Below are 17011 nucleotides of genomic sequence, written 5' to 3'. Positions count from 1 at the left end.
ACGTTCAGCATCACAGCGACGTCACACAGTGGCCGCCCAATAGAAGCGGAGGGGCGGAGATGAGCGGGACGTAACATCCCGCCCACCTCCTTCCTTCCGGATTGCCGGCGGCCGCAGGTAAGCTGCAGGTCGTCATTCCCAAGGTGTCACACGTAGCGATGTATGCTGCCTTGGGAATGATGAACAACCTGCGTCCTCTACAATCAACGATATTTTAAAAAGGAACGATGTGTCAACGATGGACGATAAGGTGAGTATTTTCCATTGTTAACGGTCGTTCCTTGCTGTCACACGCAACAACGTCGCTAACGATGCCGGATGTGCATCACGGAATCCGTGACCCCGGCGATATATCATTAGATCCGTCATTGCGTGTGACGCCACCTTTAGTGTCGGGTACAGCTAATAAAGTTGTGTCGGATATGGCTAATAAATTATAACTGTGTTAAAAATTGGTATGAATGGGGTATGTCTGTCGGGGGGTTTATATATTGATTTTATGTTAACTGTTTTTATTTGTTAAAGGCTTTGTAATTTGCATTTATATGTTGTAAGCCGCTCCGAGTCTTTGGAGAAGGGCAGCATACAAGTTTGACAAATACTGTAAATAAATAAATAAATAAATAAATAATTAAACCACATTTTATTAGTGGTTGAAGCAGAAATATAGTGTTGATGGAATTATGAAAAATCTTGGTTGATTTTCTTATAGACCTTTTTTCCAGCATGTCTTTGAGGAGATATAGGTATTTTTTCCCCACAGGATATGAAGTCTACTTATCTTATCAAGAGAAAGGAATAATGTCCGGCTAGGGAGTTTGTAAAATAAAAATACAAGTCTTCATTTCATTAATTAAAATCTATTTTATTCAAAGATGTCTCTCACACGCAGAATATAAAAACTATCAGACCTATGAGACAGTATGCCTTAGTCATGTGAAACATGTAGGTCTGGTCGTTTTTTTTTCTGCATGTGAGATTCATATTGGAATTACATTCAATGTTAATCCATGAAATAAAGATTTGCACTTTTATTCTACGGTGTGACACTAGTCACTAATTACAAATCGTGATATAGGGTAGTCAAGTGTTCTGGGGTCAAATGTCTGGAGAGCACGTCAAGGATTAAGATGATTAATAGAGGCGTAGTCTGGTTACGGCCCAGAGTCAGAATACCAGGAGGGTAGTGGATAAGAATAAAGAGGCTTACCAAACGGATAGTCAGAACAAGGTTTAAGGTCAGGCAGTAATAGATATTAGTAATAATAATAACATTTTAATAATATTTTTTCATTTATATAGCGCTATTAATTCCACAGAGCTTTAAAGGCCATACAGCCCCACTTAGAATGCCATGACTGGTAGAGTTCTGGGAGAAGCTGCTCAACTAAGTAGCTGGGCAATCACCGGCAACAGGAAACACCGGAATAACCCAACACCTCTCAGAATCGAATTGGACGACTAAGCTGTCACTCACCACACTGACAGCTTAGAACATCCCAGTACCTGATTTACCGACTGTGCTGTCACTTGGCAAACTGACAGCTCAGCATGCCTTCAACTACATAGTTACAGCAAAAAGTCGTAGTCGTGTCGTAGACGCACTGAGCGGGGGAATCATGACATACACACTTTCTTGTGGGATTTTAAAGTGGTTGTCTCCTACTTTTAAATTGATGGCTGGAGGACAGCTGATCGGCGGCGGTGCCGTGTGTCGGACCCTGACCGATCTGACATTGCTGACCTATTATAAGAATAGGCCATCCACATAAAAGTAGTGGACAACACCCTTTAATCATTTTCCTTTCTATTGATGATTGTCTTCGGTGTTGCTCTGACATCTCAGTGTGGGGAATATATATGTATAGCTAGTGAACACTAAGTGCTAGTTGACTCTCTTTTAGATGACTCTTTCTTCCCGTCTAGTTTAGTTCGTTACAATGTTTATAAACAAAAAGTTATAAATCTAAAGTTATCTCTATCCGTAATAGTCCTACTGTATTACTGATTTATTTTATTTAATGCCAAGAGCTTTCGTGGTATCGTACTTGACAAAGATTACTGACGAGCTCTGTAGTTACACAAATGATTGCATAAATGGGTCCTGATGAAGTTACAGGTATACGGGTCAATGTCAACAACTCTGAGTGTGATAAAGAGTGAAGTAACGGCCAGATGCACTAGACAGGTTAAAGTTTAGAGGAAATGCGTATGAAAACTAATCAGCTACAGTCAATCAAAGAAGAAAATAATAGGGAACTTCACGGTACCAACAATTAAGATTGTAGCGGCAATATAAATTGCTGATAAGGCAATTTATTGTATTTTCTGCTCTACAGTACAGACAAAAACAAGTAAATAGAAAGGATAATTATAATGTAAGGCATGAGCTACGCCACTGATGATGGTAGAATTAGAACGCACAAACAAATCAGCCTAACTCAGCTGAACCCATCGAAATCGATGGGTTCGGCCGCCAGTCTAATATATATAGGGGCATCTGACAATCAATGATTTAGTGAGATGTTGATTGCGCATGTCCGATTTCGGACTGATGATTGCATTATTCTCCCCGAGGTAAGCTGCTAGTCGGTGCGTCAGCCGGTGGCTTTCTCATGGAGAGCCGAGAAGCGCTCAGCAAAGTGAGCCTTCTTGTGTATGGGTGTAGGCTGAGATGGCTTTAGGCCAAATGCTCCAGTCGACAACTATCTAATGTGTGTGGCCAGCCCAAGGCATTCCAGATAACCATAAAACAACAGCAAGATTGCAACCTTTATGGTTCTCCTGAACCATACATCCATGTTGATAAGTTTAGTTTAGTATGATCATTAAGGTGCAGGCTTCCATTGGCCATGGAAACAACACAGAATTTTCCAGTAACACGATGATTAACTTCATACAGAAACAAGTGGTGAATTGTGTCAAGGCCGGGAGGACTGGTAGGTCCAGGAGGTGGATCCACTGGACCGAGCACCCCACCGGAGGGCAGGGTACACGGCAGCCGGAGCACTGGCGTGGCAGGAACGGGTATAACCAGGTCACCAGGGTCACGGAGTTCTTTAGGATAGTGTAGGAAACAGGCACAGGTACCAAAGACAAGAAGTCTACAGGACACGGCACCAGGGGGACTGAACACCTAGCTCATAAGACAAAACTTCAAGACACGTTGATCAGGCCCCGCCCATATGGAAAGGCCAGTCTTATATACCCAGCACAGCCTCATGTCATTTCCTGCTGCAGGTGTGCTGGGCCTATAAGACCAGGAGAGTGGGCGCGGCCCGGTCCTATACAGACACATGTGGCTAAGACTCAGAGTCAGACTCATAAGACCAGGAGCAGGAGCGGCAGTCATGACCGGTGGACACGTGGACTGGATCAGTGGTTAAGGAGCGGTGCCGGGATGGTGCGACCGGATCAGTGGGTAAGGAGTGGTGCTGGGACACCGGGAGCGTGACAAATTGTAACTGAAAGAGGACTTGTGACCAGGTCAAAAGTACCCAGTTTTTGCTTTTGTGTTACTCCGGCTGAGTATCCCAGATTTTATTTTTATTTTCCAGAGATGTGGGCCTTTTTTTTGGGGTATTTTTATGGTTTATGTCAAGGGGGTGGTCCTCACAGAGTTCTCTAGGGGCATGAATTTAGGCTGCTCTTCATCTGCCTCTGCCTTCATCTGCCTCATTAGTAAAGATTAGAGCTGGTCGAACTTGCAAATACCGGAACTAGCGGGTCCCTGCTAAATTAAAAAAAGCTCGGATCCGGTCTGGAATCTGTTACTCATATAAGTCTATGGGGACCAGAATCCGGAGATTAAAAACGTGGAAGGGATAAGTAGGTAGGAGCGCACGCGGTGTACTCAACGAGGCTGTGTCATTACGGCAAGCTGCTTCTAGGTCACGCATTCCCTTCTGGAAGCGACAATTAACCCTCATTGAATATTCACTGCTTTGCGTGTGTAATTGGTTGCAGTTAGTCGCGCCCCCACCCTGAGTGTCAGCGTGTCAGCTGACTGAAACCAATCACAGGCGCCAGAACGGTAGGCGGGGAAAGCAGTGCAAGTGTCTGTGGGTGAGTATGGTGGTATAAAAATAAATGAATAAATAAAACAATGGGTGCAGGGTCCCCTTATTCTGATACCAGCACAGATAAAGCCCACATCTGCAGCCCCCAGTTGTCGGGCTCTATCTGTGCTGTGTATCAAAATACGCCCAGAGTCACATGTGTGAGTCAGGCATAACATCACCCGGTACGGCCTGCTGTTCTCCGAACATGAGCGTGCAGCTCCATAGGAACACAACGGCCGACCCACTCCTATTTGGAGAGTGTACGGCCGTGCTGGGTGATGCGACGTGAGACTCGTGCGAGTCCCTCTCTAGTGTGACTCCGGCCTAAGAGAAACTGCATGCGGCTTTTTTTTTTAGATTTAAATAAATAATTAAAAAAAACAGACGTGCAGTCCCCTCTAATTTTGTTACCCAGCCAAGATAAAACCAGCTGGGGGCTGGTATTCTCAGCCCACAGCTGCACAGTATTGCCGCATCCATTAGATGTGACAATCTCGGTGCTTACCAGCACTTCCCATTGCCCTGGAGCGGTGGCAATCGGGGTAATAGCAGGGGTTAATAACAGTGCATAGCTGCTACTACATCCTAGGTTAGTGATGGCACAGGCATCTATGAGATACCTGCATCATAATCTGTAAATGAAAGTAAATAAGTACGAATAGAAAAAAATCCTTTATGTGGAACAAAATACAAAAACACACCTTCTTTCACCATTTTATTAACGACAAACACCCCTCCAGGTCTGGCATAATCCACACGAGGTTCCACGCCGCTTCCAGCTCTGCTACATCTCACAGCAAGCGGCCATAGAACAAGACCGCCAGCTGTGAGTGCAGACAACGACTGAGCCGCGATGCGCAATGACTGCAGGCAGACACTGTCACAGGCTGGGGGCGTGTCTGACTGCAACCAATCACAGACGACAAGAAGGCTGGTATGCGGGGAAAGCATGGAAAGCTGTGTGTATACGATGAGCCTAATGTGCAGTACAGGAAGTGAATGTGTGACCCGGAAGCAGTTTGCCGCTATGACACCGAGTCTCCGTAAGTATGAAGCGCTCGCTTAATTCCTGTTTTCTTTATTTTTCCTTTAATTTCCCCAGTTCCGAATCCAGATCGTACACCCGGAATCCCGAGCCTGGGTCCGGCACCCGGGCATCTTTGAAACAGCGCAGATCTGGACTTTTACAGTCCGGGTCCACTCAGCCCTAGTAAAGATCATAAAAATCAGCTCCAAATAAAAGACTCAGATCTCTGGAAAGGTACAGTGGGTAAAAAAAACATAAGAAACAAAGGGAAGCAGAAGGTATAAAAATTAAAAACTCAACCCTTTTGGCTCTGTGACAGAGTCTCCGTAAAAACTGTGTTGTCCCTTTGCCGCCACATTGAGGCATCAGTATATTTTTGGTGCATTCTTTCAAAAATGCTGTAAAATCAAAACAGTTCTGCTGATAGTATTGTGTGAACACAGCCTAAGATTGAAATAAATCTCAAATTTTGAATATTCTCAACACTGGTAGCTCTTGTGAATGATGTGTTTGTTATATTTGTCATAATTCACATCTTATAACGTAGATGTATGTCAACTCATGACTATTGTACATAGTAGTTGTCAGTGAAATTGTTCACTTCTGCAATGTGGCTTCTTCTAATTATGAAGGTGAGATGAGTAAAGATGTCCGTAATGTTCGATAGACTATATTGGCTTATAATGAAGGGGGTCACTTCCTTTTCAATAGGAAGTATAACGCTGCATGCGCTGAGATTCTGACGATAATGTGAACATAGCCATTTAGTCATGACACTTTCCTGAATTTCTTTCCCATTCTGCCATCAGAGCTTACTTAAATATGGTGCACTCCACTGACACCGCAACACCACTTTCTTAAAACACAAATTATGACACTCTTCTGATAAATGCTCAGTTTCAGTGTCATCATGAAGCTACTGTATCTGTGACATGCGGCACACCTCTGTCCTGTATCCCTACAGGGGGGATCATAGCTATTAATGTCTGTAGATAGAATATCACTTACATTTAGCATCAATTGTTCTGAATTAGTTACAATATTGTAAATAATTCCCCATTTGGCTTTTGATGGTAACTAACATGACCCATGTTGGCTTATTTTACTCAATTTAAAGGAGCTGTTTGGACGCACGATATTAATGACTGATCCATTAGCTAGGTCACAATTTTTGGATCGGTGGAGGTCTAACACCTAGTGCCCTGACAGATTTGCTGTTACGAGCTCTGGTAGTGACCAGATGTAAACACTGAATAGAGTCAAATAACACAGCGCCATACATTGTATAGTGGCTGCTGCTGGTACTGCAGATCAGCACTGGATCACTGCACATTAGGCCTCTTTCTCACGTACATGCCTCCGGTACGTGTTGGACAGTTTTCTCACGTACCGGAGACACGTACACACGTAGACCTAGGTATTCCTATGGTTTTGGACACACGTAAGTTTTTGCGCATGGAACGTGTATCCGTTCTGTACTTATGTGTGTCCGTGTGTTTCTCACGCCGACATGTCCATTTTCTCTCCAGCATCACGGGTGTCACACGGAACGCAAACGTGTCACACGTAATGCAAACGGACCACACGGAGGTGTTCCGTGTGACACGCACCGGAGAGAAGACATGTGTCTGTGAGAAAAAAAACCCAAAACATTACTCACCTTCTCCTGCCCTGCTGTCTCTGCCGCTGCTGTCACTTGCTGCTGACCGCCGCTCATTATGCTCATTGCATATTTACTTCACTGCGGCCGGAAGCAGCAGCAGCGGGGAGTCGGCAGGAACGGAGACCGAGGTTCAGCACCACGGATAGCGACGCCAGGGACAGGCGAGCAGAAAGTTCCCGTTCTCCGTGTGTTATCACGGATAACACACGGAGAACACACGTAGCCCATAAACACGGCTCACGGAGGGGAAAACGCACCTCTTACACGTCCGTGAAAAACGTGCGTGGTTTTTCATGAACGTGTGAAAGAGGCCTTAAACAGAGCCACCCTGTTCAGCTCCTTTCAGTGTTTTCATTTGGCTGCTGCCAAAGCTCATAACAGCAGATCAGTAGCGGCACACCATGTTGGTCTTCTACGATCTGGTATTGATGATCAACAGTGGAATAAATAATTATTATCATATGCCAAAATAACCCTTTTAAATGGAACTTGTTAACTCGTAAATCACTATTTACCTACAGATAAAGGGTTAACATGCAGGTAAACAGTGTTAATGCTGCCTGGCTGCCTTAGGCCACATTCACACATTCTGCATTTGGTAAGTTTTTACCTCAGTATATGGAAACCAAAATCAGAAGTGAAAAGTATCATAGAAACACGAGCATCACTTTTGCATTTTTAACCCACTCCTGTTTTTTATTTACAAAAAATGATGTAAAATACCGACCAAATACTGTATGGCTCCTAGGAGCCACCTGCTTTCAGTCATGGAGGCATGCACGGAACAACTACAGTCACTGCTCAATAAACTGTAAGCACTTTAATCGACAGCTCTCAGTGCATCTGTGCAGAACCAGCTGTCAATCAAAGTGCATTACAGCTGCCAATCACACTATTATGTGCAGTGCTGTGAGCGATGACTGTAGCCATTCCCTGCACCACCCCCATAACTGAAAGCCAGTTGCTCTCGTTAGGAAATAAGTTAATTTTCTCCCGGTAGCCACAATTCCAGTATGACGGCCTAGCAGCATTGTAACACTATATACCTCCAGATTAACTGTATATCTACATGTAAATAGCGTTTTCCAAGGTGACAGATCTACTTTAAGTACAGTTGTCACTTATATGAAAATTGTTATATATAAAAACATATACATTTGAGATCTAATTACGTTACCTCTTCCAATTTTATCTGGTCTTTTATCCACTTTCTCTCGCCATGGGATTGATGGCAAATTTGTATTGTCTGTTTTTTCACGCTCAAGAATTTCACTGTGTTTTGAAGATGACAAAGCCACACTCGCTTTACCCTCTTCCATTACACTTCTTTGTCCAGTTTTGTCCAACCTTTCCCCATGAGAATCATTTACATCTATTCTATTAAGTTTTGAAAGTGGGGAGGATGGTGGAGTTGGGCTTGATGGTTTCGGAGCAAGTGATGGCTTCTGGATGATGGGTGACTTAGGAACTATCCTGTCTTTGTTAGGTGATGACATATGGTGGCTTGTACCTAGGATCAGTGGAGAAATTGGAGTACCATGCATGCTTTCAGAGGGGTTGTTTGAGGTTTCTATCAAAACTTTGACAGCACTATCTTTCTTTAACTTTGTAGGGGACTCTGAAAATTCTTTGTCTGGTAAAGTCCTTATTTCAGTTTCATCTCCTGCAGTAAACGGAGTAGGAACACCTTCAAAGCTGTCTCCTGCACTATATCGTTTCTTCCTCTTCTGATCATTCTGAGGATCCGTATGAAATCTCAAAGAATAATGTGTCCTTCTTAGTTTGATTCCAAATGGAGTCGTCATTTTCTCTTCTGCATTGTGTGATAATTTATCTGTTCTCATACTGTGGGGCATTTGTACATTGGGGGAAGATTGTCCTTCTAAATGACTAAAACGAGGAGACTGAGGTGGGTTAGGAACCAAGAAGGATGGAAGATCTTTAGAAAATATACAGCCTTCTGCACCGCCTTCAACCATACCTGGCCTTTTCAGATTATTTTCTACCACTTCTTGAACACTTAATGCTCTTTCTGAAGGCCTTCCCTGAGCCATGTTTTCAGGCAACACTGTCCCTATATGTTCCTTACTTCTAACTTCACCGGTTTTTCCAGTTTCTGGAAATTTTTGCCATGCTGGTGTTATAGAAAATTTTGCACTGGCTGACATTGTCTTTCGTAATTGATTATGAGATTCAACCCTACCCTTTCCTGTCCAGTCATCACTAGAAACGCATGGATCGCTTTTATTCTTTTCAGTTGTGGCAGCATTTTCGGATTTGTTGAATATTTTTGACCTAGTGAAAGCCAATTCTGCACTGAAAGATTGATTTTCCAATGACTCTGAAGCATATTTTGTTTTACTGCTGATGTTTTTAGTATTGCCAATATTTCTTTCATTTTTGGTTTCAACAATATCTAAGTTTTTCTCTTCTTTTAGTCCAAGCAATGCCTTACAAGCTGGATCCTTAATCTGGTTAAGGTTCACTGCTGTGCTGCACAGTTGTGCTCCTGTAACCAATATTGCAGTGTGTGGAATGCCCTGGGAGGATGGAAGAACTTGTGAACTTAAATTAGTTTTAGTCTCGTTAGGGCCTGGTGTGTCAGGGCATGTTGTTTGCTGCGTTTTTATTGTAACTGGAGATAAATTAACTTTTTCAAATATCATCTGCTTTTCACCTGATGTGACCTTAAATGTAAATGGTCTTTGCCTTTGGTCAAGTTCTTGCCATCGTAATTCTTCATTAGTTAGTGTCTGTTGCAAATCCACCTCATTTCCTTTACTTCCATCCTCTGTTTTTGGCTTTTCTGGTAGCTGTTTCTCTACAATACTGCTTTTCCAATCCATAGAGGAATGCTGGGCTTCAACTACATTCTTCTTTACATCCTCAACAATTGGATCTGATTTTTGTAATGGTTCCTTGGATAGGAATTTATTTTCTTCCTCTAGTTGAAGAGATTTCAGGCCTTCTATTTCCAACCCTTTCTTCTCCTCAGTTATCTTATGAGCGCCGTGGTCCTCCAATTCGCACCTCTTCCCCTCTTCTTCTAGAACTGATTTCTGAAGTTCCTTTTCAAGTTTCTTCCATTCTTCAGCTTCCTGGGAAGTCCTCTGCTGCTCTAGTTCACACCTTTTTTGTTCTTCTACCTGAAGTCCTTTCTGTTGCTCCATTTCCTGCTTTCTCTGCTCTAGAGCAATTTGAAGTTCTTTCTTGTTTTCCTCTGCAATCTTAAGCACTTTCTGCTGCTCCAGTTCACACTTTCTCTGTTCTTCTGCTTTTTGAATTGCTTTCTGCTGCTCTAAAACACAGTTTTTCTTTTCTTCTGCAACCTGAATGGCTTTTTGTTGCTCAAGTTCACATTTTATCTCCATTTCTTCCACCTTAAGGATTCTCTGGTCCCCAAGTTTGCATTTGTTTTGCTCCCCAGTTTCCTGCAGAACTCTTGCTTCTCCAATTTCATACCTTTTTTTGTCCTCTGCTACCCAATGAATTTTTTGCATCTCCGCTTCACAAGGTTTTTGTTCCTCAGCTTCCTGAATATTTTTCTGCTGCTCCATTTGCTGCTGTATCTCTTTCTTCTGCTCCTCAGCTTGCTGCATTACTCTCTGTTGCGCCTGCTCACACCTTTTTTGTTCTTCTAGTTTGAGGCATCTATGCTCCTCCTGTTCACGTTGCTTTTGCTCATCTTGCCGCCTTTGTTCTGCTTCTTTTAAAATTTGTTCAGCTCGCAATTTCTTCTCTTCTTCACATTTACGCTGTTCCTTCATTTCATTTTCTTTCTGTTCTCTTAATTTATGCTGGAGCCTCTCTAACTCAATTTTCTTAATTATCTCTTGTCTTCTGTGTTCTTCTTCTGTTTTAAGTTTATCAGCTTCAAACTTATTTTCTTTATCCATTTGTTTACTTTCAAGAGTGACAGGATCCTCTTGTTTTGTTTCCCAGTCTTTTTTCACTTCATGTTGTCCTCTGGCCACTTGCACGTTCTCGGGAACTTGTAATCTAAGGGCTTTTGGGTCCGATATATGAGACACAATTATATCTTGACTGGAAATATCCATTGAGTGGTACATGGCTTTGTTGTGAGTTAGATGGACATTCTGTCTAGGTTCATGTTCATTATCTTCTAAGTCGTAACAATCCTGAAAATAAGATTACAATTTTTTTAAAAAAGGAGGTATGTATTAAAGTAAAAAACTTTGTTTATTGTCAGAAACTAACCTAAAACAAAAGGGTTATTCCCTAAAAACTCAAATTATCCCTATCTTGTTGATCACTGGGGCTATAACCACTAGGACCCTGTGCGATCTCAGGAATGTGGCTTTGGAAACCTCAAAAATGGAGCTCTGGAATCTTGAGAGGAGGTGCGCATGTTCAACCTCTGCTTCATTCTTTGTCTATGGGACAACCGAGCACTGCGCTTGGTCATTTACATCAATCCAAGAGACAATGAATGGAGCAGAGGCTGTGCATGCACACCTCTCTTCCATTCATGATGGGGCTGCAGAGCCAAGTTCTCAGGTTTCCAGAGACTCATTTTTGGGAATGCCAGGAATCCAGATGGTTGGACCCTCAGCGATCAATAAGTTATCCCCTGTCCTGTGGATAAGGGATCACTTGAATTTTTATATGAACAACCCTTTAAACAATTCTCAGTTCTGGCATAGTAATGTGAGAGAGAGGGAAACATTGCCAAACACACCAGATGCTGCTTATTGAAAACCATAAATCTAAGGCTCATTAATGGCCTCCAATGAGCAGAACCAATATCAAGATAATAATAGTGAGATTTCCAAATATTATACAATTAAAATTTGGCATATAAGATGGTCATTGAGGTCAACTGAGAGGTTGCAAAGTCACACTGTTTCTCTCTTTAGGGTGAGCACACACGGTGAGTAATACGGAGCAAGTGGAATGCGATAAAAAAGCACATTCCACTCGGACCAATATTACTCTATGGGGCAGCTCCCATGAACGATTGTGTTTTCTCAGCCCTTCTCGGACCGAGAAAACAGTTGTAGCATACTGCAGGTGGAATGCGATTTTGTTCTACTCGCACCCATTCAAGTCTATGGGGTGAGAGAAACATTGCATTGGTCTCGCGTTACACCGGTGTAATGCGAGTGCGGTGCGATTCTCGCATCAGCCGGCAACAGGAGAGAGGGAGATAAATCCCTCCCTCCCCTCCGCAGTGCTGGCCACTCCCTCCGCAACTGTGGTCTGATCACATAATCGGACCACAGTCGCATGACACTCGCATGGCACTCGGGTCCCACTGTGCTGCGAGCGTGAACTGATTGTTATGCGAGCACTCGCAGTATTCCCTATGTGATCTCAGCCCTAGATGCAGTGAAAGAGGAAAGGCAGACATCTAAAGTACCTTCATCCGTCTATATGCTAGCAGTATATTTCACATCAGAGTACATTACCTGGGACATGCCCCGGTGTTTCTTTGACACTCTCTGATTTTTTGGCTTGACAGCAAGTTTGTGTTTAGCGGCACTATTATCTAAACAAGCAGCAGATCGAGGAACAGCATCCAAATTTATAGATTCGATCGTGCCAGATGGTCTCTTTGTTCTAGATGATTTCACTGGAGTGACCTGTAACATGGAGAGGAGATGTGGTAAAACCTTCTTTCATGGCCAAATATCACTCTTTCATTATAAAAAAATTCTCACACATTTTATTACCTGTTCTATGTATATATATATATATATATATATATATATATATATATATATATATATCCGATTAGGTTATTTTTTTAATTCCACATATCTTCTAAACTTGAAGTATTAGGCTGGGGTTTGTACAGAGGAAAGGAAACCATTTCTAAATGCAGATTTATACTGCCATACCCATGGCAATTGCTTGCCACTATCACATCTCTTGTAGAAGAGAAGGGAACCATATTCCTAATGCAGGTTTCAATGGAACTAGGACTTCATTTTCTACACTGTCGCTACACATAGACAACTCAAAGTTCTAAAATGCACTAATGATAGTAGTAAGATAATATAACAATAATAATAATAATAATAATAAAAAAAGACAATGACCTTCTCCTCACTCTTGTGTTCTGGCTGATGAACACTCTTGGCGCCATGAGAACTTGGAGATCCTATAATCTGAATGATGACAAAAAGACAATGGAAAATATTATATATATACAGTTAGGTCCAGAAATATTTGGACAGTGACACAATTTTGGCGAGTTGGGCTCTGCATGCCACCACATTGGATTTGAAATGAAACCTCTACAACAGAATTCAAGTGCAGATTGTAACGTTTAATTTGAAGGTTTGAACCAAAATATCTGATAGAAATTGTAGGAATTGTACACATTTCTTTACAAACACTCCACATTTTAGGAGGTCAAAAGTAATTGGACAAATAAATCAAACCCAAAAAAAATATTTTTATTTTCAATATTTTGTTGCGAATCCTTTGGAGGCAATCACTGCCTTAAGTCTGGAACCCATGGACATCACCAAACGCTGGGTTTCCTCCTTCTTAATGCTTTGCCAGGCCTTTACAGCCGCAGCCTTCAGGTCTTGCTTGTTTGTGGGTCTTTCCGTCTTAAGTCTGGATTTGAGCAAGTGAAATGCATGCTCAATTGGGTTAAGATCTGGTGATTGACTTGGCCATTGCAGAATGTTCCACTTTCTTGCACTCATGAACTCCTGGGTAGCTTTGGCTGTATGCTTGGGGTCATTGTCCATCTGTTCTATGAAGCGCCGTCTGATCAACTTTTGCGTCATTTGGCTGAATCTGGGCTGAAAGTATATCCCGGTACACTTCAGAATTCATCCGGCTACTCTTGTCTGCTGTTATGTCATCAATAAACACAAGTGACCCAGTGCCATTGAAAGCCATGCATGCCCATGCCATCACGTTGCCTCCACCATGTTTTACAGAGGATGTGGTGTGCCTTGGATCATGTGCCGTTCCCTTTCTTCTCCAAACTTTTTTCTTCCCATTATTCTGGTACAGGTTGATCTTTGTCTCATCTGTCCATAGAATACTTTTCCAGAACTGAGCTGGCTTCATGAGGTGTTTTTCAGCAAATTTAACTCTGGCCTGTCTATTTTTGGAATTGATGAATGGTTTGCATCTAGATGTGAACCCTTTGTATTTACTTTCATGGAGTCTTCTCTTTACTGTTGACTTAGAGACAGATACACCTACTTCACTGAGAGTGTTCTGGACTTCAGTTGATGTTGTGAACGGGTTCTTCTTCACCAAAGAAAGTATGCGGCGATCATCCACCACTGTTGTCATCCATGGACGCCCAGGCCTTTTTGAGTTCCCAAGCTCACCAGTCAATTCCTTTTTTCTCAGAATGTACCCGACTGTGGATTTTGCTACTCCAAGCATGTCTGCTACCTCTCTGATGGATTTTTTCTTTTTTTTCAGCCTCAGGATGTTCTGCTTCACCTCAATTGAGAGTTCCTTAGACCGCATGTTGTCTGGTCACAGCAACAGCTTCCAAATGCAAAACCACACACCTGTAATCAACCCCAGACCTTTTAACTACTTCATTGATTACAGGTTAACGAGGGAGACGCCTTCAGAGTTAATTGCAGCCCTTAGAGTCCCTTGTCCAATTACTTTTGGTCCCTTGAAAAAGAGGAGGCTATGCATTACAGAGCTATGATTCCTAAACCCTTTCTCCGATTTGGATGTGAAAACTCTCATATTGCAGCTGGGAGTGTGCACTTTCAGCCCATATTATATATATAATTGTATTTCTGAACATGTTTTTGTAAACAGCTAAAATAACAAAACTTGTGTCACTGTCCAAATATTTCTGGACCTAACTATATATATATATATATATATATATATATATATGTAAAAACAATAGCAAATAACAAACCTGCTAAATCCCTAGAAGACAGAGACCCAGGTGAGCACATGCCTTAGGCAGGCTTTGCACGTTGCGACATCGCAAGCCGATGCTGCGATGTCGCACGCGATAGTCCCCGCCCCCGTCGCAGGTACGATATCGTGTGATAGCTGCCGTAGCGAACATTATCGCTACGCCAGCTTCACACGCACTCACCCGCCCTGCGACCGTCGCTCTGGCCGGCGACCCGCCTCCTTCCTAAGGGGGCGGGTCGTGCGGCGTCATAGCAACGTCACACGGCAGGCGGCCAATAGCGGCGGAGGGGCGGAGATGAGCAGGATGTAAACATCCTGCCCACCTCCTTCCTTCCGCATATCCTACGGAAGCCGCGGTGACGCCGGTAGGAGATGCTCCTCACTCCTGCGGCTTCATACACAGCGATGTGTGCTGCCACAGGAGCGAGGAACAACATCGGACCGTCGCGTCAGCGTAATTATGGATTACGCCGACGCTGCACCGAGGATACGATTACGACGATTTTGCGCTTGTTAATCGTATCATCTAGGCTTTACACACTGCGATGTCGCATGCGATGCCGGATGTGCGTCACTTTCAATTTGACCCCACCGACATCGCACCTGCGATATCGTAGTGTGCAAAGCCACCCTTAGACCTTAGTCAGAGCTAGATAGGTGTATTGTATGCTATCAAGTCCTGCAGTACTAGGATTTAACCCAGTCCTACCTGTCTTCAATTAAATGCTCACAGGCTTCTATGGAGAACTGTAATTGTTTTTTAGAAAGAGTATCAGATCATTTTGTATCAGAATGTCTGTGTCTGACTCTAGCTCCAACTCCATAGATTGTGAAAGCACCACCTATCTCAGGGTACTTTCACACTTGCGTTGGATGGCTTCCGTTGCTATCCGCAGCCTTGAGGAATTACGGTAACCGTTGCAGGAAACCGTTATATTCCTCATAGACTTCTATTAGCTACAGATAGCAATGGATGGTCTTGCATCGCATCCGCCCCGTGGCGCATTAGTTGTTTTGACGCTGACCGTCAGTGACCGTCGGGCGGATGGAACGCTGCATGTAGCGTTTTTCTGCACTTGGCGGAGTGTCAAAAAACGCAACCTGCAGGATTCCGTCGGCGACTGTTGTTTTTATAATGGACGCCTATGGTGGCGGATTCCGTTAGAATCCGTCATTTTGACGGATTCTCTTAACGCATCCGTCTTTGCACAACTGCGCATGCCCAGATGTGTAAAGTCAAGGAAAAAAAAACTATAACGGATTGCGTTATTTTGTACGATCCGTAGCATCCGTTGTGCCACTATATGCAACGCATCTGTTGCATGCCTCACACAACAAAATGCTAGGGATCCCGTCCAACGCAAGTGTGAAACTAGCTTTAGTCAAGGGAAATCTGTTTTCACTAAACACAAATTTTACATGTTTTATGAGAGTAACAGATCAACCCTGGAGGTAAAAGAAGCAGATTTCTCTGATAAGATTTACACTGAACAAAAATATGTACACAATACTTTCATTTTTGCTCCCATTTTTCATGACCTGAACTCTAAGAGCTAAGACTTTTTCTATGTACACAAAAGGCCTATTTCTTTCAAATATTGTTCATAAATTTGTCTAAATCTGAGTTAGTGAGAACTTCTCCTTTGCTGAGATAATTAAGCCACCTCACAGGTGTGGCATATTAAGCTGCTGATTAGAAAGCAGGCATATTGCACAGGTGTGCCTTAGGCTGGCCACAATAAAAGGCCACTCTAAAATGCACAGTTTTATCACACAGCACAATGCTACAGATGTCACAAGTTTTGAGGGAGCGTACACTTGGCATGCTGACTGCAGGAATGTCCACCAGAGCTTTGCCCGTGAATTGAATGTTCATTTCTCAACCAAAACCCGTCTTCAAAGGCATTTCAGATAATTTGGCAGTACATCCAACTGGCCTAACAACCACAGACCACGTGTGCCACAACATCCCAGGACCTCAACATCCAGGATCTACACCTCCAAGATCATCTGAGGACAGCCACCAAGACAGCTGCGACAACAAATTGTTTGCATAACCAAAGCATTTCTGCACAAACGGTCAGCAATAATCTCAGGAGAGATCATTTGCTGCTCGTTGTCCTCATCGGGGTCTCCACCTGACTGCAGTTTGTCATCATAACCAAATTGAGTGGCAACATGCTCACATTCTGTGGTGTCTGGCACGTTGGAGACTTGTTCTCTTTATAGATGAATCCTGGTTTTCACTGTACATGTGGGTGAGTAGTTTGCTGATATCAACGTTGTGAATTGAGTGGCCCATTGTGGCAGTGTGGTATTGGTATGGGCAGGAGTTATTTTATTGATGCTTTGAATGCTTTGAATGAAATACCG

At 43.0% G+C, this 17011-nt stretch overlaps 1 protein-coding gene across 3 annotated transcripts in view; it reads right to left on the bottom strand.

Moving 5' to 3' along the window:
- Window positions 1-17011, bottom strand: part of CRACD (capping protein inhibiting regulator of actin dynamics) — a 90159-nt gene that overhangs the window by 14531 nt on the left and 58617 nt on the right. For all 3 annotated transcript variants that reach the window (XM_075347066.1, XM_075347064.1, XM_075347065.1), the window contains 3 exons: window positions 12814-12882; window positions 12181-12354; window positions 7929-10890 (listed from right to left, as the gene is read on the bottom strand). In XM_075347066.1, the coding sequence (XP_075203181.1) occupies window positions 7929-10890; window positions 12181-12354; window positions 12814-12882 (3205 nt within the window). The remainder of the gene's footprint in view (window positions 1-7928; window positions 10891-12180; window positions 12355-12813; window positions 12883-17011) is intronic.

This window comes from Anomaloglossus baeobatrachus, chromosome 1, assembly GCF_048569485.1.
Source record: "Anomaloglossus baeobatrachus isolate aAnoBae1 chromosome 1, aAnoBae1.hap1, whole genome shotgun sequence".
Taxonomy (NCBI): domain Eukaryota; kingdom Metazoa; phylum Chordata; class Amphibia; order Anura; family Aromobatidae; genus Anomaloglossus; species Anomaloglossus baeobatrachus.
The sequence above is the reverse complement of the archived record's forward strand: the minus strand, read 5'-3'. Positions and strand labels throughout refer to the sequence as shown.